This window comes from Poecilia reticulata, chromosome 4, assembly GCF_904066995.2.
Source record: "Poecilia reticulata chromosome 4, P_reticulata-male-v2, whole genome shotgun sequence".
NCBI classification, from domain to species: domain Eukaryota; kingdom Metazoa; phylum Chordata; class Actinopteri; order Cyprinodontiformes; family Poeciliidae; genus Poecilia; species Poecilia reticulata.
Window position 1 is genome coordinate 26,641,205 of NC_088833.1, and position 27,732 is coordinate 26,668,936.

At 40.4% G+C, this 27,732-nt stretch overlaps 1 protein-coding gene across 2 annotated transcripts; it reads left to right on the forward strand.

Annotated features, from left to right (window-relative positions):
• reps2 (RALBP1 associated Eps domain containing 2) lies at window positions 1-27,732 on the forward strand. Of its 2 annotated transcripts, XM_081606590.1 has the most exons (19): window positions 148-621; window positions 6,790-6,913; window positions 7,948-8,114; window positions 9,465-9,573; window positions 9,677-9,783; window positions 9,875-10,016; window positions 10,103-10,166; window positions 11,125-11,296; window positions 11,368-11,427; window positions 11,641-11,719; window positions 12,966-13,040; window positions 13,607-13,655; window positions 14,359-14,495; window positions 14,770-14,831; window positions 14,920-15,009; window positions 20,648-20,734; window positions 20,840-20,976; window positions 23,039-23,144; window positions 26,655-27,732. In XM_081606590.1, exons 1-19 carry the CDS (start codon window positions 442-444, stop codon window positions 26,721-26,723), a joined length of 2,016 nt encoding a protein of 671 aa, XP_081462716.1. In that variant the 5' UTR covers window positions 148-441; the 3' UTR covers window positions 26,724-27,732. The 2 variants fall into 2 exon arrangements, 1 of the variants encoding a protein (XP_081462716.1); XR_014087353.1 differs by lacking the exons at window positions 23,039-23,144; window positions 26,655-27,732 and having other exon boundaries at window positions 1-621; window positions 20,640-20,734.

Below are 27,732 nucleotides of genomic sequence, written 5' to 3' on the forward strand. Positions count from 1 at the left end.
CATCAGGTGAACAACATGAAGAAATTATGTTATTTCTATCGCCCTTCATATTTTCTCTGCGTATCAGAGTGAAAATACACGTCAAACACAGTACTATTATGAATTAATACACTTTAAAATGTGTACCATGGCAGCAGAACAAAAAAAAAATCCTTATGTTGGAGTAAAAAAAATAAAAACGGACATTTATTTCCTGTGCTCTGTCGCCCCCTTCAGGCACAGAGCGGTATTACTACGATAGGCCACAATAGGCGGTGGGAGTGGACAAACCCGAGCCGAGCCAGCAGCTTGGCGGTGCGTCCTCACGGAGAATCACTCTTGTTTGGTGCTGATACCATCCGTTGTTCGCCAAACAACGAGCCGCTGGAAGGATGTATTGATCTGTTCGCCCGCAGAGTGAGCGCTTCCCCCAGCGGATCCCTCCATGCGTCACCCCCGGGAATGGATCAGGAATCCGCTGCGGCGTCTGGGGCCAGTTTGATCTCCCTGACCGAACATGAGCAGAGGTATTACTCAGGTCTCCACGCTCTGTGCCAGGCTGACGCTCCGGGAAAGCTGTCGTCCTGCAAAGTGGCGGAGCTGTTCAAGGCGTCTCAGCTACCTCCAGAATCCCTGCATAAAGTGAGTGATCACATGTGGCGAGGTGAGAGGAGCTGCGGCTGCATTGGCGAGAGGAGCCCGGGTGGCAAGCTGTGCTCAGTTAGGGTGTAGGTTTTATAGGTGATGAAACAATCTGTCATCATAGCCAGGCATCTGGATGAATGTCTTCACTATCAGCTGCTCCTCTCAATTCGCAGTCAGATGTTCAGGCCTTACGTTTTTTGCTTTAAGTTGTGATGTTGAAGGCGATTCCGCATAGGGCTGGGCATTTATCGGCTCTTTTGTCATTTATCGAGATACATTTCTTATCACGATAAGAATCTTGTTTCCTCGTTGTCGATAAATTCCAATTAACTGTAGTTTAACCCCTCCCCAAAACGGTCCGTATTGTCTGGGATTGATAGTTTCACTATTTTTGTCCCATTGTTTGTTCAACGAAAGCATCAATAAATACAAATAAATCTGAAAATACAGTTGTGGGATGTAGTAATACAGACCACACTTCTTTACCTAAAAACAATTTACGTGACAAATGGTAATGATTTTCAAGGGCATTGCTTGTGTTTGTGGGGCTGTAATTGCTGTGACACCAAGCCACATTGTACAATTACCTAAGAAAAGAATGTAATAAACAGTACTTTTATCGTTTTATCGTTATCACAACAGTACCGCAAAATATCGTGATGAAACTGTAAGTCGATATCGTCTACCTCTAATTGTGCTTGTGTGAAGGTCTGGACTGAGCTGATACTGGGTTCAGCCATAGTAATCAGGGCTTCTGTCCCTTTAAGAGGTTCCGCTAATGCCTACAATTTCTCACAGCTGTGAATGTGAAACTTGCTTCTGTTGAATGAACCATCTCAGAGAACATTGACCATGCAATTTATTACAGTCATGTTGTTATTGGGAGCTGCACAGACTGATGCTCACAGCCTTATGTTATATCAAATGTAACATTTATGATTTTGATATTTGTGATAAGGCCCAAAGCTTTTTGTCACATTACAAGTGCACACCTTGTTGTATTTCATCGTCATTAAACGTGGCAGACCAGCTCAATTGATAACCATAGAAGTGAAAGAAAAACGATTAAGTGACTTTAGAAATTTGTTACACATAAAAAATCTGAAAAGTGTGGCGTGCTTTTCAAAGTCACATTTACAACTGTTAGCTAATTTGCGCGTCTTGACATCATTCACCATTTTTCTTTAAATGGAGTTGATGTCCACAAACATCAGACGGAGACAGATTTCTAAGCATCAATTTTTATTTATTAATTCATTTGACAAATTCCTTATTGGATTTTGGTCTGGGTTTTAACTGGGCCATTTTAGCAAATTATTACGTTTTGATCTAAATCCTTGTCCTGCTGGGAGGTGAACATATTTTCCTCTAGCATTGCGCTTTTTGCTCCCATCAACACTGAGCAACTTTACTCTCCCTGCTAAAGAAAAGTACAACTTTGACCTTTGAGATTTTAACTCATTCTGTTGCATGAGAATGAGTTTGTACCTCATTCTTATGACCAGCAAAGGTACATGATACCTTTACATGATATTTAGAGCTTGCAACACTTTTCAGTTTTATTTGTAACAGGAAAAACAAACATAAGTTTATGGTTGTCGCATGATGTGTGGAGAAGTTCAAGGGATGTAAATACTATTCTAATGCACTAAAAACTACAAAAAGTCATTTTTTTAAAATAGCAAAAAATCACATCTTGTCGTTTACCCAACTTATTTTTTTGATGTTGCATAAAACAAGTTTTAAAGCCTGATCCCTTGATTAAAACACATCATCAGATCCTTTTGCTGAGCCATCACAGAAACAAAAATAAATAAATAAAAAATGTTCCTGAGCCCCGATGAACACAACGCAGCATGTCGCTGCCGTTTCATGCCCACACTCTGTCCCAAAAGCGCCGACACTCCCATTGTGTGTCTGTGTGGGTGTCAGGAAGTTTGGCACAGAGCTGCGCTCGCTTCCTTCCTGCCCGTCCTGGAAAGCCGCCACCTCTCGGGGTGCGGCAGAGTGCAGTGGGTGGGGGGGGGGGGGGGTGATTGACACAGAGCCCTCTGAGCCGCCGCTCGGCCCTGCTGCAGGATGCCTGCAGGATCACTCTTGGACTCGGTGCGTTCTTCTTCTCTCATCATGTCACACATGGGGGGTTATTTCCTCCTGGCTGTAAACGCCCAGATAGATCTCAGGTTATAGTTTTACATTAATATTTAATGCTCTGTTAGGACATAAACAAAGAACCATTTTTGACAGGTCCTGTGTGAATGTTTCATGTCTGCACTATGATGTCGACCCACATTACTGAGGAAGGATCTTTTCTGTCCGACTCGTGTTCACAGCTGATAAGTGGAGAGGCATGACACTCCCTCCTGCCGCGGGGAAACGAGCCGACATGCAGACGGACTTTGGGTCCCGCTGCTGCTGGCTGAGATCATTTCATTATTTTCACCTCCAACCAGACAAAAAATCCCCAAAGCATTTCATCAGGGCAACATAAAAACACTTATAACGGCCAGAGTGTGTGTGTTTGTGTGTGTGTGTGCACGCTCCAAGGCATGTTCAGGTAAAATACCGTTGTTCAGAGATCAACAGCTGCCAAACTGGTCCGACTGAACGAGGTGTGAGTTTAGTTCTGGTGGTTTGATCCTTTTGCTGTGTTTGACTTAAATATGCATCAGTAAGTCTTTATGCAGTCATTCAGTTCCAGTAGTTTCCAAAATACAACTTGGACCTCTGCTAGGGGTCAAAAGATAAGTGTAAGGGGGACCCTTCTATCTTGTATCTATGGTACTTTTTTGGGGGGGGAAAATGCATGAAAAACATTGAATTTTTTTTAAGCGGCAGCATGATGTAAAATCAACTCTTTTGAGCTTTGCATCATGTTGTAATGTTATTCCCTAATCAAAAACAGATCTGAAGTGTTGCCTTGATTCTTTCATGCATGTTTGAGGTTAGGGTTAGGGTAGGGTTGGGGTTAGGGTTAGGGTTAGGGGTTAGGGGACTAAGGGGTTTGAGAAATCCCTTAGTCTCCATGGCAACCATTCAGCAGTGCAAAACGCCTGGGTGGGTCTAGCTCCACCTTCGAGGACGTAGCTCCTCCTCTGAGGAGTTTCCAAGCTTCAGAGCTTCTGCCTCGCAGAGCAGCCATTCACCGTGACTCCCCCAATGGGCTCCTTCAGACTAGCCAGCAGCAATTGGCAAACACCTGGTGGAACTGCACATCTGCTGAGCTCATTATAGGAGCTGCCACTCAGTGAAACGCTGGTAAAACGGTTAAAGGGTTAATAGAGGAGCCATGTTGTGATGACTTCCCGAAGGTTGAGTTTCAGAAAGAGCAGGAGCTTCTTAAAGAAACAAAGGCCCAATTTCAAGGCATGAAATCACAAAGTCAAATTTCTTTTACGTGATATTTGACATGTAGAGCATTTACTTGATTGTGCTATGAAATGATACTAAGTGGCTGGAAAACACATAATACTGCTTCCTTAAAGTTTCAGAGTAATTGTGCCAGGCATTTAATCCCAGGATTATTTTTCATTAAACAAAGATGTTTCTTTCTAATAGTAGGACATCACTTTAAACTTTATAAAACCATACTAAAAACTATTAATTAATAAATAAATAAATAAATAAATACAATTCAGTTTTCGTGTACATTTTAATACAAAACAGGATGTCAAAAATTAGTTGTACCCATCTCATTCAAAAATCAGAAAACTCTTTATTGGCATTACAACAATGGCACCCTAATCTTTAGCTTCCTTCTCAAATTCTACACTGATATTTAGAAGAGACATGTTGGTGAAATTAAAAGACAGAACGATTCCTGCTGAAGTTCAGGAGGCTTGTTTTAAGTTCTGCAACATATGCTGTTTTATGCCTTCTGTGTGGTTGCCAATGGAAAAGCTTAGTCTGAAAAACAATTAAGAGCTTTAGCTGAATAGAGTTTAAAAGACTTCCCTCTGAGTTTTTGGAGGAGGAAAAGGACAATGCCGCATGTCTCTGGCAGCTTGCAGCATTTCTTTCATTCAAAAATCTAATGATTTCCTTGTGTTTGAATTCATGGGTGAGAATTGCATGTTGTTTTTTTTAATGCCAGTATTTGGTTATGAGTAGTATAAGAATCTAAAGCTGCTTTCTACACATGTATCTTATATCAAAAGCTCTGTCAGGCTTAACATGTGAGGACATGGATATTTTGAGGAAGTTTTAACTAATTTGTTCAACTTCCTACCTGAAATTTGATCCCAGCCTACTTCCATTTCATTCTCTTGTTCTTAAACCTTCAAAGACTGAGACAACAAATAATTGTCAGCAAGATTTTGTTTCTTTAAGAGCTCAATTGTTAGCTCAAGGAAATCTTCTGTTGGTAGATTTCATTCATTGGGAGCCATTTTACTGCAGTAGACTATAGTAAATTATTTTAAAATTGGTTGGCTGTTGAAACAGGAGCAGGAGCCACCCGAGCAGCTAGCTTGTGCAAATGTTCATCAGAACGGACAGAGCTATCGCAAGATATTAGCATTTAAGCCAATATCTTATTAAGCACAGTAAGTGCACAGGTGGCACTTAGCTTAATGGTTTGATGTATTGTATTACACTGTGTAGTGTTTTTATAATTATGTACCAGTTGAAAGGTGCTACAAATAAATAAAACTGCCTTGCCTTGGCTAATAGAAGATGCTAAAGCTAGCTTGGAATATAAGGCGTAATCTTTTTATTTTTATTTTAAAACAACAGAAAATCGCCGTCGTGCAGTGACCACTCTCTCATGTCATGGCAGCAAAACTAAGACATATTTTAATGCTGTTCTAACATCTTCCTGTATTGTAGTTCGGAATCAGACAAAACTAGCACTAGCTGTTCAAACAAAAGGCTTATGGACAACAAAATAAAGTGATGAAAATGTAGGAACCAAAGTGCTGGGGGAACATTTAGAAGGGAAGAAGAAGTGAACTAAAACGTTGGCGTTGTGCCATCTGCCTTGAATATGTTTAACCTCCTCAGGACACATCAGGGACTTGTCAGTCTGGTTTGTCAAGGCCTCGGCCGTCGCTCCTCAAATAATCTCCTCATCAGTCCTTCTCACACACGCATGCACACGCACACACACACACACAAATAGCGCAGACTTGACCTCCGCTGTGTGTTCCGCTTCTGACTTGTTTTGGATGTCCTGTCCTCCTGTTGTATCAATACAATGCAGGTCAAGCAGAATTAATCTCTCAGGCAGTCCTGTACTCAACCGGACCTTTCACGTCATTAGGCAGGAAACACAAACTGTCTTGTTCATATTTGCATAAAAATAAAGTTTAAAGAAAGAAAGCAGTATTTCTGTAAAATGCCTTTTTTTAGGAAGAATTTTGCTAAAGTAAGTTTTTTTCAAAGTTATTTCTAATGATGAATTTAAGTGTTATGAAGCGAGGGAGCTAGAGTTGATCTGTTGTTGCCACAAGAAAATGGATGCCCTGGAATATGCCTTTCTGTTTGTTTTGGTGATAAAAGTTGGTTTTAGTTTTCAGGCAGACTGGGCTTATTTCAAACATTTGTTGGGAAGTCTTCAACAATCACAAAAACGCACGTTATTGTCCGTCAATTGTGCTACAATAGGATTCTGGAACAAGGAGGAAAAAATAGAAGTTTATGATTTGTTTAGGTTGCTGTGAACAGCTATGGATTATGTTTTTATTTCTTTATTATTTCTTTTCTGAAATGAACATTTCTTTAATGAGCTAAAGTACTTGTATGAAAACTATGAAAAGACATTTAATCATCAGTTTTTTAGTGTTTCTTGACCGCCCTACATACACCCTAATCTTCTTTGCTCCCCTCAAAGCGGCCATTGTCCCTCTAATCATGAGAGTGCCGCATAAACCAATCCCTCTGCGCTGCTTATCCCTCACACACCTTTTGCTCTGCCTTTATTCTGCTTCCACAGCCTGTAGTATTTAACTACCCCTTCATTTAATCCCAATCTAAAATGACCACAAATCCCTAGCCATACATACCGTATACGTCCAAACATGCATACGGTATACTGTAGCTTTTACGGTATAGCCAAGCATAAAACCATGCTTTTCACAGTATGTTTGGCCAAGCATTTATGCTAAAAACTCCATTTTGTTTTCATTTGAATTGTCTTTTTATTATTATTATTTCTGTCTTTCCCAGGTGACAGAGATATGTGGCGCAAAGCACCTGGGTTACTTCGGTACAGCCCAGTTCTACATCGCCCTGAAGCTGCTAGCGGCCGCCCAGTCCGGTCTGCCCGTCCGCCTGGAGAGCGTAGCCGGCAGTGAGTGTTGTTGTCGCTCCGAGAGAGAAGGCGTCTTACGGGAGCAAAAGGGGATCAGGAGATTACCTTAACGTGGCGGGATTTCGGTCTAATCTGGATGAACAGGGGAGTTGCTTGGCGAGCGCTAAGTGGGTTTGCCCTCGTTTGAAAATAGCGAGCAATCAGTCGCACCCCGACTGCAGAGGGAGGGTGTTTTCCCTGCAGCGTCACAGAGATTTCTGGATTAGAAGGGGAAGTGAACACACACGCACACACACACACACACACACACACACAAGCACACACACACTTTGGCCCGCAGCAGACCTGTTGGTTAATATCCCCTCCCTGATAATTCCCCTCATTAAATGACTGTAGGTTGGAAAATATTTGCGAATGAGCTTTATGTGCTTGAAATGTCATAATGACAACACGTAGCTAACAGGGTTGGAATCCTTGAAAATGCTTCAAGGTTTGGAAAGTGCTGGAAAGTGAAAGTGCTTGAAATTTAAGCTGCACAGTTCAGTAATGAAGTTGTAATAAACTATTAAGAGGCCCGAAAAAAAACTCTTTAGGGAAAATAAAGTGATTATTTAAACTGTCTATTGATTTGAGCAGGAAATCAATAAACAACCCAATTTGTTCAAAACAGTAAATATTTATTACTCCTCATGGCTCAATGACTTATTGATCTGTGTAACTGGAATAAATGTTGTTTTGTATTTTATACGTTAAATTACATTATTTAAATTAGGGATTTTTTGTGAATTTTTTATTCTCGATTTGAGACGTTTCAAAACTTATTATATTTTAGTTTATCTTGTCCCTGCTGTGGAATGTGGAATAGTACCAAAATACTTTATTAATAATAGTAATACAAGATGTCATGTAATAGTGAATTGAAACTGTCTCCTTTAATTCATTTGTATTATTTTTGTCTCTAAATTTTGGAGCTGGGCTGGAAAAGTTTGAAAACTACCTTGAAAATGCTCGGAAAGTGCTTGAACTTTACTGTGGGGAAATGTGTCCAAACCCTGCTGACGCCGTCTCTGCAGATCTACCTCTGCCCAGATTCGCTGGGCTTAAGAATGAGCCGGAGATGCGATACGCCGCGGCTCCTCCCGCCTCCGACCCCCAGGGGGCGCCGCCTGGTTCTGTGGCCTGGAACGCTGCAGACAGGAGCTCCTTCAGACACCTGGAGGCCAATGCAGACAAGAAGCCTGTAAGCGAATATAAAACACGTCCTGCCGATGACGGTGATTTTACCAAACACAGATATATTTACTATCAACAACATCTGACTTTAAAATCGTTACTGCTTTATATCTAAACTGTTTTACAGCCAAATTGTTGGTGCCCTGTTGGGCGAAAGACAGTTACGCTAGCCTGCTGATGTTAATTTTGTATTTTATGGCTGGATTTGAACTGTTCTTTTTTTTTTAAAGATTTGAATGAATTTCTAAACAAGTCTTTTACTGTGCAAGTTTAGACTTCCTCTACTCTACGCACGGTCAAAATTATACATATAGGCTCAATGTAGTGAGCCTATATGTATAAGGCTCACTATATAACCTTATAGTACAGGTTGTATAGTGAGCCTATATTAGGCTCACTATACAGCCTATAGTGATCAGTATAACTGATCATACTGATCAGTTATCAGTATGATAACTGATACTGATATCGGTTATCAGTATGATAACTGATACTAAAAGCTATCAGTTATCATTCTGGTCGAGTTTGTTTAAATTGCCAGTTTCAACCATCTCGCTGCAAAAACACAAAATGTTAACCAAGTATGCTTACAGATAGTTTCTAGTGCAAATTTCTTTGTATTTTTGAAATAAACCAAAACTGACGTACAAGTAGCTTTTAGCAATTTTTAGAGTTTTTGTTAAGCAAATAATTCCTCAAATAACTTGTTGAAAAAGTTCTAGTTCCACTGGCAGATTATTTCACTTATAACATGGGGAAAATGTATTGTAATAAGTGAAATAATCTGCCAGTCGAACTAGAACTTTTTAATCAATATTAAGGAATTACTCGTTTAAAACAAGCTCCTATGCCTTGCTGATAAGTGAGTTTTGTCTTATTTCAAATTTACTAAGAAATTTACACCAAAAATACCTTGTAAGACTTTGTGTTTTTGCAATGTTCAGTAATGTTTTATTTATTTATTTATTTTGCCAAAAGAATATTTAGTCAAAAAAAAAAGAGTTAAGCCATTATGTTAGGAAGGCGACGATATGTTAGAAATCCCTCCACTTTCGACCCTGTTTAAAAGTAAACACACAGCCTACATTGCTTTCTCTGCTTCACTTGAAAACACCCACAATCCTCCGCTGCGTCACCATCACAGTCACAAATATGACACGGTCAAGCCCCTCCCCCTCCAGGAACACAAACTGTAACAAGATGTTAATTAAAAACGATTATTATCGGCTATCGGACCGATACGATATGTTTTATCGGCCTGGCTAACGTCGGCCGATACAAATACTAGAAAAATATCCTAAAGTGAACCATACGAGGGGAATCTTCACTCAGTGTTTTGTGCTGCTTCTGTTTGAAGGAGCCGTGGTCCCCACCTCGATCGCCGTGTGGCTCGCCGCCTCGCTCTCCTTTGGCGTATCGCAGCTATCCCTACTCAAAGCAGAGGAACGGCGTGGACGCGCAGATCCGTGAGACAGCTTTCTTCCAAAGTTTCTTTCTATCAAACGTTTGCAATCAGTCGGTTTCTGTGTGTGTGTTGTTTTATTTATTTTTCCTCTCCTCGTCCTGCAGCCTACGACGGCAAACTCTCCTCACGGTCGATCGTTCAGCTGGAGCAGCACTCCTCGCCCGGCCACTATGTGAACAAACCCGCTGCCGAACATGCAGCCGTGGCTCAGGTAGAGTCCTTTTTTTTTTTTTTTTCATTTTTAAATAGAAGCGTTATAGCATCTGTGAAGTTTGACCTAACAGTTTCACACATCTGCTCAGGCTTCTTCTGCAGAGAGACTCAACCAGCCGGCCACGCTGAGCTACTCTGACGACGACCCCTGGAGGATCACAGCGGAACAGCTGGACTATTACACCAACCAGTTTAAAACCCTCCAGCCCGACCTGGGGGCTCTAATCATAGGTATGGACTAAAACCAAACTTTTATGTCTAAAAAGCGTTTCATGAGGCTCTATTGTCTCTCATTTGCTTTTTTTTTTTTTTTAAAGGAGCTGTAGCGAAGAACTTCTTCACTAAATCCAAGCTGCCTATCCCGGAGCTCTCCCACATTTGGTGAGTGCTGGCTCAGCGCACCACCTGTCCTTGCTCTGCCCTTGAGGTCACGTTGTGTGTGTGTCAGCTGAGTTTGGCCTCTGAGGCACACGGAGTCCTGGTTTTGAAAGTGTCAGGACAGGAAGTGCACTCGTCCTCCTCAAACTGGTTTCAGCGCCTGGCAAAAGTATCGGCAGCCGCTAGACGTTTTCCACATTTTGTCACATTCCTGCTTCAGTGCATCTGAATGAGGTTGCGTGTTTTCTTTTACTTTTAATTCCAACAAAAATATGAGAGATTTAGACATCATGGAGCACAGCAGACAGGTCAGAGTACGTAGGTTTCTGTTGTGGAAGTTAAATCATGAAATGATGCAAGCGAGGAACTAGTGGGTATTTCATTTTGGGTTTTTAACAAAGAAATTCAGGGTTACAAGTGTAAATATCTTTAAATTGATACTTTTATGTTGTTTGGGATTCTTTTATTTCTTTTTTACGTTTCTGCTTAGTAATTCCTATAAGAAAATTATGTTTTAACTTTATATATGTGGATATATGTTGTAGAGCTGAAAGGAAATGATGCAGCAAATTATATTAGCTAAAAACATAAATAACATTCTTGAAAGACATTCCCATTTGGAATGCACTTTTTTTTAGGACACCAGTCACATAAAAAGTGTGATTTGTGTCATTAAGCTGCACACATTTAATCATATTTTTAAATGTTTTGGCATTTACTCATATTGTCATTGAACAAACAGTGGGGGAAAAAATGTTAAATTAGCAATCCCGACAATACAGACAGTTTTTGGTTTTAAACATCATTAATTGCAATGTATTATGACAACAGTAAATCAAAATCGAATGATAAATGATACGATAAACGTTCAATCCTCAGTATCTTTGCAGAAGCTAACAGTTGTAAGCTTACGGTGGTTTTTCTCATCTTTTCAAGTCTTTCCGTTCTCTTTCTTGTTAAGGGAGCTGAGCGATGTGGATCGGGACGGAGCGCTGACCTTCACCGAGTTCTGCATAGCCTTTCACCTGATTGTGGCCCGGAAGAACGGCTACCCGCTTCCAGAGAGCCTCCCCCCGACCCTGCAGCCGGCGCCGGCTCAGCACCAAGAGGAGCAGATCCCCGACACTCCCGAGGTAGAGACGATTCCCTGCGACTTCCGGCTCTCATCCCGCGCGGAGCTCTTTAAACTTTACTTTGCCTGCAGAGTTCGGAGCCTCTGATTGTCTTCGAGGATGCGGAGCCGAGGTCCTGTCAGGTGGTAAAGGTAAAACACTTTTCAAGGATGCTGATTTGGGGTTTTTTTGTGTTTTTTTTTAGTGTGGCCTGTAGAGGGCACTAGCAAGCTTAAGAGAGGAGATTCTGAGTCTGGGTTGCAGCATGTTGGCTCCAGGGAGAAAAACCTTTTAGTTCCTTAAATGCACTGTACATAGAGAGAACGTATCGGTTTTGTCAGGGGTCTGTCCTGTTCTTTGTCTAGGATCCAAACAGCGTAGCAAGGCTTGACCCAACCCTGGCCTCAAGGAAACAAGAACTGCAAGAGGAATCCCTTAATCAAGGTAAGTATGGTCTAAAATGTTCTTTTTTTTTTTTAATTCAGAGACTGGATTTTGCACAAAAAAAAGCTCTGTAAATGTCTACATGGTTTGTGTCCAGAATGTGTGGGGTCTGCAGACATGTTAACTACCATGTTTTTTTGTTTGTTGAGGGAAAGTCAGCCCTGATGATCCTCTCTACCAATGTGATTGTTCACTGCAGTCAGTGTGCATTATTCACTTTTTCATAGAAAATATAAGAATTCTTCTAAAATTGAATAAATTTGTCCGATTTACTGAAAGAGCTGCACACTGGTATTTTTAATGTTGTTTTTCTGAGCTTTATTTTCCTTTTTTATTTTCAAGGTTTAGATGAGAAATGTTGAAAGTCAGAAGCAACAAATTTATGTTTACGTGTTTGACACATTTCAGCAAGAAGGCGGTTTAAAGTACTTTGTTTCATAAAAAAAACACAAAAATAAAAGGTCATAACAATTGACAATTATTATTATTATTGTTGTTGTTGCTTTAAGTAACTAAGATGCTGCAAAACTGGTGGCGTGCCCATAGTTCTTACTCTTCGCCATTTATTATTTTTAAGCTTTTATGAACTGTGGTCAAATCTTAACTTGCACAGGTTACTCAACAGATTGTTGCTAGGTGAGTGAGTGAGTGAGTGAGTGAGTGAGTGAGTGAGTGAGTGAGTGAGTGAGTGAGTGAGTGAGTGAGTGAGTGAGTGAGTGAGTGAGTGAGTGAGTGAGTGAGTGAGTGAGTGAGTGAGTGAGTGAGTGAGCGAGTGAGCGAGCGAGCGAGCTGATTCCATCAACCTTCTTTAACTAGCTGTGAGAGGCTGAGCATCTAAAATCCATTCTCTACCCAAATCCTCCCAGAATGCCGTGCAGTTCGGGATCAGAGTTCAGTGAATTTATTGAATATTCCATCAGACATATTGATCACATGTCGGTCGCGATATAGATTCTTATTGATTGAGTACCAGTCATAGCGATTGAGTCGTAACGACTTGCCAGATCTGAGCAACAGATTTGTGAATCGGTGTGAATAATTTTAAAACTGAGTTTTATTTTAAAAATGGCCAGAAAACCATTGAAGCTGTGTGGGTTATTTCATCAGTCAACCTTAAAAACGAATGGTTCAATCAATGACTTATGCATGCGAAACCCTGATCGGTATTTTATAGTGCACAAAAAAATGTGCCGTCATTTCAACACTGAGCTGATGAAGGGTTTATTTTGTCTTGTCGTCCCTGCAGACGGGAGCGTGACGCGTTTGGGGTCGTCTCGAGAGAAACCCACTCTACAGCTGGGACCGTTTCCCGAGAAGCCGGGTAATAATGACTTAAAAAAAACAAACACAGGGTTTTTCTTTAAACACTGTTAAATATTAGTCATATGTAATATTCTGTAAACTGATTTTTTTTTTTTGGGTGGGGGGGGGGGGGGGGGGTTACACAGCAAAAACAAAATCTTACCAAGTATTTTTTGGTCTAGTTTCTAGTGTAAATATAGTTTAATTGAAATGAGACAAAACTAGCTTACAAGTAACTTTTCAGCAAGATACAGCAGCTTGTTTTAAAATCAATAATTCCTTAATATTGATGAAAAAGTGCGTGTTTCACTGGCAGATTATTTCACTTACAACATGGGGTAATTTTCCTCGTATAAGTGAGAATAATCTGCCAGTGGAGGCAGCACTTTTTCATTATGGAAGCATTTTGCCGATACGTCTTATAGTTATATGTATTTATGAGTGCTGATTATGTGCAGGTTTGACTGAGCTGCCTAACCCGAGCGCTGGCTGGTGGCTGAAGCAAAGTAACTGCTTCTCATTAACAAAAGCACTTAACCAAAACTGAAAGTGTCACTGCTGTGTTTCTGTTTCATGTCGCCTCAGAGTCGCATCAGGAATTAGACCCGCAGATGAGAACAAAAACGAGACAAAGGTAACGAGAAAATTAGAAAAATGGTTGCACTTTTAAAAGAAACACGCTTGAACTTTTTCACACTTTGTCATGTTATAACAACAGAATCTATTGACGAAACCCATTACCAAACTGTTAAAATATCATCAAATAGCTGCCTCTGCATTCAGCGAGCCCTTCTTACAGTTAAATATTACTATTACTGAACATCTTTTCATATTGACATAATTTTTCACCGTACAGATAAAAATTACTTTGGTTTGACTGGTAAGCACACAATTGTTAACTTGAAGCAGAGGTCTGCAGCTTTTAACAATCCAAAGAGCCCTCACCACGCTTCGCCTTCCACGCAGCTCCTCTAGACTAGCGGCAGCAGCAATTAGCAAACAGCCGGTAGAAGTACAGGTCTCGTTATACGAGCAACTTCTCAGTCAAATGCTCTGAAGAACGACGTTAAAGTGGAGGAACACTGTTGTGAAGAGCTCTTGTCTCTTTAAGAGCAGGAGCTACTTAAAGAGACAATGTTTCACCAATATGTATATATACAGCATTTTTATAACAACTGAAGGTAACATAGTTACTTGATTGTCCTATAAAATGACTACCGTCCCTTTAAATGATGATTTAGTTCAATCTGAGGTCATCCAGACACTTGTAGGTGAAACTATTGAGACTATTTTGTAGGTTCACTCATCGTCCGGCTGTGCATTTTGTCCGCCTGCAGGTCGTACTCCAGCACTTCCATCGACGACGCCATAAAGAAGGTGGAGGAGCCGCCCACGCCTCCGCCCCGCCCTCATAAGACCCACTCCAGGGCCTCCTCGCTGGACCTCAACAAGCTCTTCCAGCAGGGCGCTCCAGGTATGACCTCGCCTGGCTCCGCCCACAATGTTCCCCCCGCCGACACGCGGAAGGCGAAGCAGCCCTGTGCTGCACTACGCCCGACTCGTCAGGTTTTCACCAGCAGTTCTCTTTTCGAGGGGACAAAAGCAGAAGCGGTGATTTTTTTACTGCTCCGATAGGTGGAAGTCAGGTTCTGGATGTGAAATAAATGTTTTATTTTAGTCCTGCGTCCAGAGAACAAAGACCTTGAATGTGGAGCTGAGCCCTTTGGTTTTTTTTTTGTCTTTTTTAGGGGTGAAAAGCGGATGGCTGCTGCCTCCTCCAGCTCTGCCTCCCAGACCGTCGGCCTCACAGGTGAGTTCCTCTGTGCCGATGTGGGAATTCTTTTCTTGTTTTTTTTTTTTTTTTTTTGGAATCAGAACATTACATTTTCTCTTTTCAGGTTCCTCATTTCCTCAAGGTGTCGGAGCAAGCTTCCCAGAGTAAAGTTCAGCAGCCGAACTTTGCTGACTTCAGTCACTTTAGAGAAGAGGTGAGTTTTCAAAAGATCTCATTTCTCCGTAAGCCGGATTTGGTTTTGTTTTTAAATGGAGCAAACAGAACCGGAACCTGTTTCTGCAAAAACACTGAAGTTTACCAAATATTTCTGGTCTAGTTTCTGGTGCAAATATCTTAGCACTTGAGATGAGATAAAACTTGATTACAAGCACTTTTAATAAAAAGTGCTGGTTCCTGTGGCAGATTATTTAACTTATAACTTAGTTATAAGTAAAATAATCTACCAGCGGAACTAGTACTTTTTAAACCAATATTAAATGATAAACAAGCTCCTATATCTTACTGAAAAGTCACTTGTAAGTTAGTTTTAGGTGGAACCAAGTTATGTTTTTTTATTATTAGTCATACTGTAATATACTGAAAACTGAATTTGGGGTTTTTTACACTGTAAAAACACAAAATCCTACTAAGTAACTTTGTCTAGTTTCTAGTGGTAGACAAAGTCTAGTGCTAGACAAAAGACATAGAAATTTGTTTTAAGTCAATGATACTTTAAAACATATTAGTTTCACTAGGAGATTGTTTCACTTATGGGAAAGAAATATTCTTACATATATAAAATAATACGAGAGTGGAACTAGAACATTTTTAACCAACGTTAAGGAATTGTTGTCTTAAAACAAGCTCCTACTGAAAAGCTACTTGTCAATAAGTTTTGTCTTATTTCAAACTTAATAAGATAATTGAACTAAAAGCTAGATAAAAAATACTTGGTATGATTTTGTGTATTAGTTGTGAGCCTTAATCATCAAATTTACCGCTTTGTGTGTAATTAATCTGGATACTTGATTTCTTTTTATTTTTTTCTTTTTATTTTTTTAGCTGAGTTACTGAAATCAACTTTTTAAGGATATTTTATTAAACATGTATACTGATGATCGCCTCATATCTTGGCTAAAGTCGGCACTCCTCACCCCCAGCATACCAAACCACAGGAGACGCCGGGAAACAAATGAGTTATCCATTACTCACCTGAGAATCAGGCCGCCTGACATCATCATAACTGGCTTCATAAATTTCTTCAGTGTTTAGGAAACGAATAACTCCAGATAAATTTTTCCCCTGGGTCAATCGGCGAGCGCAGCCTCATCTGTTTATCCCATATGCTCGCTCGTGTTTTCCATCATTCTCCTGGTTTTTTCCCATTATGAAGCATTCGTCTCCGTTCGTCTCATTTAATCCCGACTTTCTTTAGTTCCCATGGAGACGGCTCCGCTCCTCCACCGTACAGTTGACGTTTAGCTTCATAAAAGCCAGCCGCAGCGGATTATCCCGCAGATTCGTGTATGCTGTGTGTGTATGGTTTTTTTCACTTGGTGAGATAAACTGTAACCTGAACCGGCCCCGGGTCCCGGGCCCCGAATCCTCAGAGAGAAATGAGAGATGTGGGAAACAGGCAGGTAAATCCGAGAGGTGCTGATGAGTTTACAGCCTCATACTAAATCCTTTATTCAAAAAACAAAAATAAAAAGTCCAGTCCATATTTTCTAAAACTCCTTCACATTTCATCCAGGTCTCTAAAGTGACCAACAGGTTTGTACAATGGAGTATTGGAGCTAAGAAATAAAAAAGATAAAACTACAAGAATAAAATAATAAAAATATAATAATATGGTCAGAATATTATGAGAATAAAGGTATAATATTCTAATTTTATTCTTGTAATATCACTTTATTATTTTGTTATTGACTTAATTTTTATATTATTTTGACTTTATTTTCGTAATATAACATTATTTTTGTAGCGTAACTTTATTCTCATAATACTACGACTTTGTCATCATGACTTTTTTCTCGTAACTTTATTTTTTAAAGTTTTCTTGGCTTGGCCCTGATACTCCATTGTAAAACCCCGTTGTCGTCACTTTAAAGATGAACAATCTGGATGAAATGACTTTATTCTCATCATTTTTATTTACTTTCTCTGTCCCGCTGTGCAGTCGCTGCGATTCTGAAGCGGTTGGATTCGGCCGTCAGGACTGCTAATGTCGTCAACTTTGCACACATTTCAGCTGCAGTGGATCGATAAGATGAAACCTCACAGAACCTTGCAGTGATATTTATACCACTTCATTTTTTCACTTAGAGCCTCAAAGTGTTTTAATGGGATTTCATGTGACAGACTGACACAAAGTAGTGCATAATTGCGAAGTGGAAGGAAATTGATTCCAGGTTTTTAACATTTTCCACAAAATAACATCCTACAAGTGCAGTGAGCAAACCCTCTTGGGTCCATACTCTGTAGAAAAACGTTTTTTTCAGTTTAAATTTCGGCCCGGACTTTGGGCCTCTCTAAAACATAAATATGCCTTGATCTAAATCCTTGACAGCTGACCTTTAAATGCATGTCTACTCCAACACGCCTGAATCATCTCTCAATGTCCTCATGTTGTGCAGAAGCCTGGTGCCGGACCCGTTCATTTAATTCAAGTGTGTCCAGAACTCTGATGCCTTTGAAAATGCACTTGGACTGAAGTTGGACCATTAATCTAAACAATTCTGTTCCATCTCTGGTTCCGTGTCCTCTAACCGGGTTTCATCCAGAACCTTCCTTTGTTCTGCTCCATTCTGCTTCTCATTCAGTCCAATCAGCTTGGAGTGAACGAAAGGAAAAACATCATTGTTGGTTTAACACCACACAAATACACACACACACACACACACTTCATTTTGGATGCAGGCCGAAAAGGTCAAAGTTGATCCTCGTGTACCCAGAGCACATACCACAGACTGACTGCTCCCTCTACAGGAATTGGGGCAAACTGCACTTCCATAAAGACCTGGTGCATTGGAATAAAACAAAATCTTGCAAACTATTTCTTTTCTAGTTTCTTCTAGTAACGAATTCTCAGTACACTTAAATTAGGACAAACCTAACTTACAAGTAACTTTTCAGCAAATTGCTAGTTTCACTAGCAGATTATTTTACTTATAACAAGAAATATTTCATGCTAGAAGTGAAGTAATCTGCCAGTGGAACTACTGCTTTATTTTTATTTATTTTTTTATCAATACTGACTTAAACAATCTCTCATATCTTTCTGAAATGTTACTTGCAAGTTAGTCTTCTCATTTTTAAGTGTACTGAAAATGTTTCACTAGAAATAGTTAGTGGGATTTTGTAAGTTTTGCAGTGCGACTTCTTACGACAGAGCATTAAAGCCACACCAAGAAAATAAAAACATCATCAAATTACGAGAATAAGGATGAAATGATACAACAATAACACTTTATTATTGTACTGGTTTATTCTGGTAATATTATGACTATTTTTGTCATTTTATTTTAGTTTTCTTCTCTTTATGGCCCTAATACTCCATTGTAAATAAGATACCTTTTTTGTTTTTTTTTATTCAGGAGTTTCTGGGCTAAAAACAGACCTTTGTCACACTTTTCAGAATTTTTGTCTGTAAACTTCTTTCCTCCTACAAAATTCATTTTATGCAGGAACGTGGCATAAAACACCTTCAGGTTTTTGGTTGAAATGTGGCAAAATCTGTAGCTGTTGAGGGAGCAAGGTGTTATGTGAAGCAAACTTTTTTTTTCTTTTTTTCTTGCTCCTCTTCAGTTTGGAGGAGCTCTCTATTGGTTTTTGCACCTCATTAGTCCAGCTGACCTCGTCTGCTTTTTAAAAAGCGACTCCTCTCACAACGTGACAGTGACGGCGCAGCCAGCGGCTGTGACCTGTAGCTGAGGCGACCACACATGCTGCCCCTGGGGCTAATAAAGCTCCGCAGCTACTGCACCAACCGCTCCGGTGCATTAAAATGTTTCCAGGCTGCGGTCGTGTTTCACATGCAGTCAGTGGGAGAGTCGGCTGCATTCTCTGCTTAATATTTCTTGAGGTTTCTTGGGTGTGTTTAGGAGCAGAGTCAGTTTTTTTTTTTTGTTTGTTTTAAACCTTTTGAGAATTTTAGCCAGGTCTAAAATGGCGGCAGCAGCACTGAACCTTTAGATTGCAAGTGCAAACTCGAGGGCTGGGGGCCGAATGTGGCCCGCCAGCGCTCTTCACATGGTCTTCTAGATTCTGGAAGAAACACAAATGGAACCTTCAAGATAACAACTGTGTGCAAATCGGTCTCTAAGGATTTTTGTGGAAATTCACTAAGAATCAGATTTTTTCATACTGATGCATAATTGTTAGTTTATTACTAATTTTCTGGAACAAAAATTGTCAAAAACATTTGATTAAAGCAGCGTTTCTCAATTCTGGTCCTCACGCCCCCCTGCCCTGCATGTTTTAGGTATTTCCCTTCTGCTACACACCTGGATTGAATATTTTGGTGATTAACAGGCCTCTGAAGTACTTGATGGTCATGCAATCATTTGAATCAACTGTTCTGGAGTAGAGGCACATCTAAAACATGCAGAGCAGGGGAGCCTGAGGACTGGAATTGAGAAACGCTGGATTAAAGTGATGCTAACTCCCACCTGTAGGTGGCAGTACCTTTTACCTCTACTACACTGCTGCCTCAGCCTTACTTGAAGTCAATTTATAATCTGAGATTGATGTGGAGAGCAATAAAAAAAAAACAACACACATTTAACCATCACACATATCACAAAATTCCCTGCACATATTTCTAAAGTAGTGCCATGAAATCGGTCATTTTGACTGCAAAGAAAAATCATTTAAAAAATCACAAATTCCTGGAGGGAAGAAGTACTTATTTATTTATTTCTTACATTTGTGTTGAAACAGTCAGTATATCATGAGACAGATAATCTGTGGGGGGGGATCACGCTCCTCTGCCTTCTCCCAGTGCTAAGTAAAAACAACCAATCAGAGCAAGGAGGCGGGTCTTAGCGCTGTCAATCACCTCCATGTGACTGTTCATTCTGAATGCTCAGTCCAGTTGGGATCATGGCCACTGATAAGGCCAGATAATTATTTTTTCTGCAACGATACGTTGTTTAGTGCGTATACAAGGTTGATTGACAGCTCTAAAACACTCCTCCTTGTTCTGATTGGTTGTTTTTTGACCGGGAGCAATGCAGCTCAGGGAGGAGGCAGTGGAGCTCAAACTGTCACAGATTGTGTCGTATTATGACGACACAACTTGATGACAGTTTTAACAAATATGAAGAAAGAAAAAAAACATCAATTTTTTTATCTTGCTTTAACCGGTTCATCAACACTTTCCTCAAACTGAAAACTGAGTGTGACGGCCGCGCTTTAGATGAACTCGTCCGCGGAAAGAGAAGAAATGAAGAAGTAGGACGCGTGAGGCCCTTCTTTACACTTTTGCACTGTTAACCTCTGCTAACTGAAAACAGGTGGCGATAAATCAAACATTGCGTCTGCAAGAGAAGAATGGCTGAAATGCAGCAAGTAGGTGTAGTAAAAGTAAGTTAATCCATCATGGCTGCCCTCCTTCCCTAAAGCTCCTGGAGAGCAGTACATCACCTCCCCGGTCTTTCACCCCCGCGCCCCCATCCTGCAGGGAAGGTGCTGATTTACCGCTAGTCGGAGCAGATGCATTTCATCCTGCCTCTTTTATAGCCGCGCTCTCATGTCGTCTCACCCTATCATGACATCAACACTCCCGTCCTGCAGGAAAAGTCCCTCCATCATTTTGCTTTCTCCTCTGTTTTTTGGGGGGAGGGTTACAGGAGGAGAGCGGCGTGAAGCTGGAAGAGCAGGGTCTGGCCTCCAGGTTTGGACTGAGTTCTGAAGACCTAGGAAGCGCTTCCCAACAGGTGGCAAAAAGACAACAAAAAAAGAGACTGCACTGGTTTGTGTATTTTAGTGTTGTGTTTCAGCTGGGAGGAGCTGATTTATTTTTTATTTTTATTTTATTTCAGGACGTCTCCGGCACGCCTCACGGTCAGGCGCCACAAAAGCCGATTCGGAGGAAGTACCACCCGGAGAGCCAGAACCTGGAGACCGGAGCGCCGCCCCCTGCCATGCCGCTCCTACCGCCTGCCAAAACCAGCCAAAGGTTAGTGACGGATTTTCAATTCTGACGCTTTCCCTGATTCAATCAGGCAGAAGTTTGAAGTTTGAGAAGCGGTTACGAAACTTTTGCCTTCCACGATTCACGACTCTCGGATTTTTCCACGTTTTGTCACGTTTCTACCACAGATTCAGTGTGAGTTGGGATTTAAAGTGACATAGTGAAGTGGAAGGAAAATTGTACCAAATTTTTAGTTTTTTTTTTAACTATTGCTGTGTGCACATTACAGTGCCTATAAAAATTATTCACCTCTTGGATGTTTTACTCTTATGATTGTGTTTACAAATCAATCATAATGAACAAAATGTGTCCCTTTTCATAAGAAATTACCACAGAAACCAGATAGATATAGATCTATACTCAACTGCAAAAGTTGAGTATCAATGACTCAACTTTTGAGTCATTGATACTCAAAACTTTATCACTTTTGCAGTGATAAAGTTAAGTCAAACTGAGGATCATGTGATGATGACATGTAGATGAATAAGTTTTAGTTCCTCAAGAGTCAAAACAAAGAAAAAATCTGTCAAAAATTATGTGTTTTTGTGACCTGAATGAGTAAATAAACCTCTGTTTGTCGTCGTGTTAACATGTAGCTCTTGTTGCGCTGCCATCTAGTGCTCAAAACATGTATTGAGCCAAAAACACGTCCATTTTTTTCACATTACATTTAAAATAAATGCAACAAATAAATACAACTTGATTTCCAGCAATAAATAGAAATATTGTAAAACTGCAGAAAAAGTGTTAACAATTTTAACCTTTTAATTGCAGTGAATTTACCTTACTGTAATAAAATGTGAATACATTTATTCCTGTGGAAGAATCCCACATTCAGAATGAATTCAGCAGAATGACCAGTTCTTCACTTACCGGAAACCATAACAGAAATATGACTTAACATACATGCCCATTTCTGTTAGCTACTCTCAACCATGGGAAAGATGAGAGAACAGCCTGTATAAGTTATACAGATGTGTGTTGAGCTTAGAAAATAGCTGCTCCCATATCCACATTAAGTGTGATGGCTGCATAATTTAAACAAACTGGAAATGTGACAAACAAGAATGAGTTTGAACCCATGTTTATGAGAGGCTTTTCTTGCCTAAAATCAGAAATGTTACCTTTCTAAGAGTGAATTCACACCAGCCTCGTTTAATCCGCTTTAACTTGACTCTATAGTTTGCTGTTCTAGAAAGTCTAAGTGGTTTGGGCCATAAAAACCTATGCTTTGGTTTTGTTGAAGACCGCTCCAAAAGCAGGAGGTGAACTATGGCGCAGTGCATTCTGGGTAAATACAACCAAAACAAACTCGAGCGTCTAGTGTTGGCGGGAGAAATGGCTCGCAGTCTTTTACCAAAGACAAAAGACATTTGCTAAAATCGGACAACGCTCTATTTTCGTTTGCATTTTGTGACGAAGGAAGTTGCGCTCTTCTTCTTCAGAGTTTTTTATGTCGTTTCCTTCTGTAGTTCTTGGTGTAGCGCCGCCACAGGCGAGGAGGGGAACTGGCTTTTCGAAGGGTTTGGATTGTTTGACCTAAATCTTCATTTTGAAATTAAATTACTCCAGTGAAAGCTAAAAGCGGGTTTTTAATACACCTTGTTACCATAGTTACCAGTCAGTTTGATGGTTGCTTTCCGAATGCGGATAATTGGCTTTAATAACTTGCAGGTACTTCATTAACTGATGGAGATTTTGTGTACTGGGGCAATGTTTTCAGGAATCTGGATAAGTCCACACTCGGTTGTGTAATGTGGGAGAATCCATGAAATCCACCCAGAATGGACACTTTATCTGATATTAAAAAAAAAAAAAAAAGACATAACGACTTTAGCATGTGTGTCCCTGTCTCCTTGCTGTAAAGTAGACAGCGGCTATCAATAACAACGCTGACTGCCTGCAGACGGATACGGCGCTTTTACTGCGCAATGTTTGGAACAATTCGTTCCATTTCCAAACTGATTAAAGGGACTTTTTATATACTTTTGTACCTGGAGAGTGTGGAGCGTAAAGGCTAATAAATCTGACTAAATCCCTCCGTCAGGCTGCTGTCCCGACAGAAGAGAGAAATCCAGATGGCGATCCGTAAGAACCGGGAGACCAACGCCGTGCTGCGGCGTCTCAACAGCGAGCTCCAGCAGCAGCTGAAGGTGAGAGCCACTTCACTCAGCATACGGTCGCCTCGGTTACCGCACACTCCAGACAACAACGAAAAGAAAATTCAATAATGAAAAAACATTTTTTATTGTCCTATATTGTAGCTGCTGTGTCCTTTCTTCCTCGTCTATTTTTTTGCTCATATACTTCAATTCAATATAAAAATAATAATAATTTGAACATAAAGTAAAAAACATATCTGATCTTAATTAAACAGGGAATGCATATACTTCCTCTTTCCCTAAAGTCCTTCCATTCCTTCTTGTTCCTCCTTCCTCTGTTTTGTTGCCTTCCTTCCTCTCTTTATTTCCTTGTCAATTTTTTCTTCATCAATTTTTTCTTTTTGTCTGACCTCTCTGACACCCCTGTTTTTTTCCTTCTTTCTTTCCTACTTTTATTTGTTTTTTTCTTTACTCATTTATTTCTTTTTGCCTTCATTCATTCTTTCTTCCTACCTTCCCTCCTTCCTTCTCTTCCTTCCCTCTCTGGTTCCATTCCCTATGTAAACCCTGACCATAGTAGGAACATTTGTCGTTTATTGGTAATGAAAATCAGTATTTTGTATTGTAACATAAGCATTGCTAACCTAAAACATTTCCAGTTGAGACTAGAAAAGTCTCTGCCTCCTTCATGATGAACAATCTGGCCTGGGATCAGTGGTTACCCACGGAGAGCTTTGCTAAGGGGAGTGTGCGTTTATCTATGTGAACCTGACGACATTCCAAGACCTCCACCTCCCCCGGGGTGGTGTAGAGGGAGACCCGGAATGGGAAAACTGTTCCCTCGGGAGATTAAAGGCAGTGACGTTTGAATCTTGACAGTTCAATCCAACAACGGGGACAGAGGCTTACACCCTGGTTTACCCACGGACGCGCTGTTTGTGTGAATCCTCCTTGTTTTCAGCCAACAGCCAGCACTCCCACCGGTCCAATTCGGTGAAAAGTCCCCCCTACTCCCACCCCACTGAACCCCGACCTCTCTGCTCCGTCACTCACGGCAGAACGAATGGCAAAGACTCGGCTGTTTGCGTTAGGGATCTGCCTGTGGCACACACGGCCTCGCTGCCAACACATGCTGCATGCCTGTCATTTTCCCCTGTAAGCGATCCGAGAGTGAAACCTTGCGGCGCTCTTTACGACAGAGGCTGGGGAACACAAAAGAGGAGAGGGGTGAGCAACAGGCGCTCCCCTCCCCTCCCTTTTTTTTTTTTTTTTGAGATCCAGTTGGATTCCTCCAAGAGTTTAAGCTCTTTAATAATCAGATTTTCGGTTTTGCTCAAAAGGTCACCTGGGTATGATTTACGCTCATTCTAATTCCACTGCGTCCCCAAAGCATTCGAGAAATTCTGCAGAGACAGGCATACGTGTCTTTATATAGAGCCGGGCCTTATTGGAATACCGAACGGGCCCCGGCACAACTGTCCTCTCCAAATTAGAGCCAGGGCCCATCAGGCATCTCCACTGCAGGGACACTGCAGGATGGAGAGAAAGCTTTATGTCTGACTTTACGGTGCGAAACCTTGCCAAGTATTTCTAGCCCAGTTCCTAGATCAACTATCTTAGTACAGTTGAAATAACCTATAAGTAGCTTTTCAGCAGGATATATCAGCTTGTTTTGAGTCAATAATTCCTTAATATTGATGAAAAAGTGCTGCTTCCACTGGCCGATTGTTTCTCTTATAACAAGGGAACAATGTTGTGTAATCAGTGAAATAATCTGCCATTGGGACCAGTTTATTCATCAATATTAAGGAATCATTGACTCAAAACGAGCTCAAATATCTTGCTGAAAAGCTTCTTGTAAGTTAGTTTTGTCATATTTCCAGTGTGCTGACATATTTGCACTAGAAACTGGACCAAAAATACTTGGTTAGGTTTCGTGCTTTTGCAGTGGAATCATTTTACGGCCCTCGCAGAAGGAAGTAGTTATATTACGTCATTCCGCGTAGCGACAACCAATAACGGTTATGAGACACCTACTCACTCAGAAAGATTGGGTCGGTATTCCCTGAACGTCGGCTGGTGCTGGACATGAAGCAAATATTCCAGCTTCACTTCATAATTTATTCCATGTGTGGAGATATTACGAGGGAACCCACCCTGGACTCTTTCTTCAGGACAAATCCATGATCCCCTCAGCATTTGAATTCGGAACGTATCCGATCTTATCTCCGGGTGTTTGACAACTTCATATTCTTCACGTCATGGGGATTTTCCTGGTTGAGGTAGTTTTTTGTAAAAAAGACAGGTTCTTAGAGTGTAAATTTTTCCACATTATTTATGGAATTTTACGTAGACCGACAGCTGTTAGTGCATGGTCACAAACTGGAGTGAAATCACGTAGTTTACAATATTTTTTTGCAAATAAATATCGACATTTGATCTCATTCCCCTCAATAAAATTCCTTGCAAAAAAACTGCCTTCAAAGGTCATGTAAACACACTGCAAAAACACAAAATCTTACGAAGTAATTTTACTCTAGTTTCTAGTGCAAATACCTTAGTTTTGTTGTATTTCAAATATGCTAACATACAAGTATCATTTAAGCAAGATCTAGGAACTTGTTGTAAGTCAAAAATTCATTAATATTGATTTGAAAAAGTACTAATTCCGCTGGTAGATTATCTTATTTGCGACAATATTTTTTTCCCCACGTCGTAAGTGAAACGATCTGGCATTTTCATCAATATTAAGGAATTTTTTACCTAAAGCAAGCTCCTGTAACTTGCTGAAAAGTTACTTTTAAGTCAGTTTTGTCTGATTTAAAGGGAACGAAGATATTTGCACTAGAAACCAGAATGACGAACACACTTATTTATAACCAAACATTCACCAGATACAGACACCCACCTTCAGTTTTTGTTAATGTTTCAGAAGTTTTACATTGAAAGAAATTGATTTGGGAAAAATTGCCTCCTTTTCCTGATTTTTATTTTGTAATTGTTACTTACATGAAATACTTTCATTTTGTTCTTCAAAATACCAACATTTCCAAGTATCTTTTACATTTTGGACCATCTGATGATGTAAGTTTTAAACATTAATTGATGTTTTGATCACTAACATCAATTAATTGACGTATGTTTGTTGTTTTTTTACTAAATACTAATTTATTCTTGAGTAATTTCATGGACTGTTACTTTCTACTTTCACTTGAGCAAAAATGCACTAAGCTAATGCTATGTACCCACCTGGTTCACCCAGGAGATGAACCTGCTTTTCTTTTTGAGTAAGCGAGTGTAAAAAGAAGTGACGGGATCAGATTGTTGATATCGCCGCCACATTACATTTGTCATCACATCAAATTGAGCTTTTGGCTCAGTGTTACTTTTCCGTTTTGTTCAACCCTGTGGGTTTATGAGGGAATAAACAAGGCAGCCTTTTGAGTTCGCTCCTGTCGTCACCATGGTAAACAAAGCAAACAAGGGTAAACGTGCCCGAGGTGGAACTTTTGTTCCGTGTGAACTTGATCAGAGCTCGTGCTTCCTTGTGTTTGACTGCAGGTGGTTCACCAGGAGAGAGTCACCTTGGAGTCCCAGCTGGAGCTCCTGCGGCCCCTGGCCTCGACGTGACGGGTCGCCGAGGTCCGGCTGGGGTCGCCGAGGTCCGGCTGGGGTCGCCGATGTCCAGCTGGGGTCGCCGAGCCAGCATTTGCGTCAAAACCCATCAGCTCGGATTCGGTTAAAGAGAGCAACGTTTTGATGCTGAAGTTTAGGTTTTTCTTATAAACGCAATGTAAATCTCAAAGGGCTCAGACATTTTAGAAGCAAAAATCGAATTGTTGACTTGACAAACGGGGAATCCTTGTTTAATCAGGAACCCCCGAACCCAATCACTATTAGATTTAATGATGTGAAGGAAAAAATAAAATTGTGCTTTTTTTTTTTAAATATCATTGTATGTCAGCACATGTAAAATATGACGACTAACTTATTCTTTCCTTTCTGATGTCTTGTTAGTTTCTACATGTAAACGTTTGCACCACATGTAGTAGTTTGCACACACTCCTGTGAGTCTGAATGTCCATTTCCTGTGGCAATCACGACAACTTGTGTTTTTAAATTTACAGGGCGTCGCATTAGTCCCAGCATATATCATATGAAGCAGATAAAGGTGCTACAGATTCCATTTTCCATCTTAAAAATATAAATACAGCGGGAAAAGAGGTAGGCAAAAAAAAAAAAAAACTTGAGTATGTGAGACTAAAATGCAGAACGACACACTGAAGAATGTTAACTGATTTTTATCAGATCTGCACAATTCACTTGAAAAGTTGCTGTTTTTGATTTAAACCAGTCTTTTTTAATATATTCTTGTAATTTTTGAACTTTGATGCCAGTTTTACTTTACCTCCTCCTGACGATATCCCATATGCGCTAGATGAGTTTGAGCCCACATCTACAGCTTGCTTTCTGCCATTAGTTTGATTCACAGGATGATCGAGGAGTTGGTGAGCTCCATGTTGGCATGTCTGTTACTGCATGTGTGCTAAGATGTTGTGAACTGGATTGTGAAAATAACTTGAAGTCATGCACCGACGAGATGCAAATCAGAACAGTCAATAAAGATGTCTATTTTTAA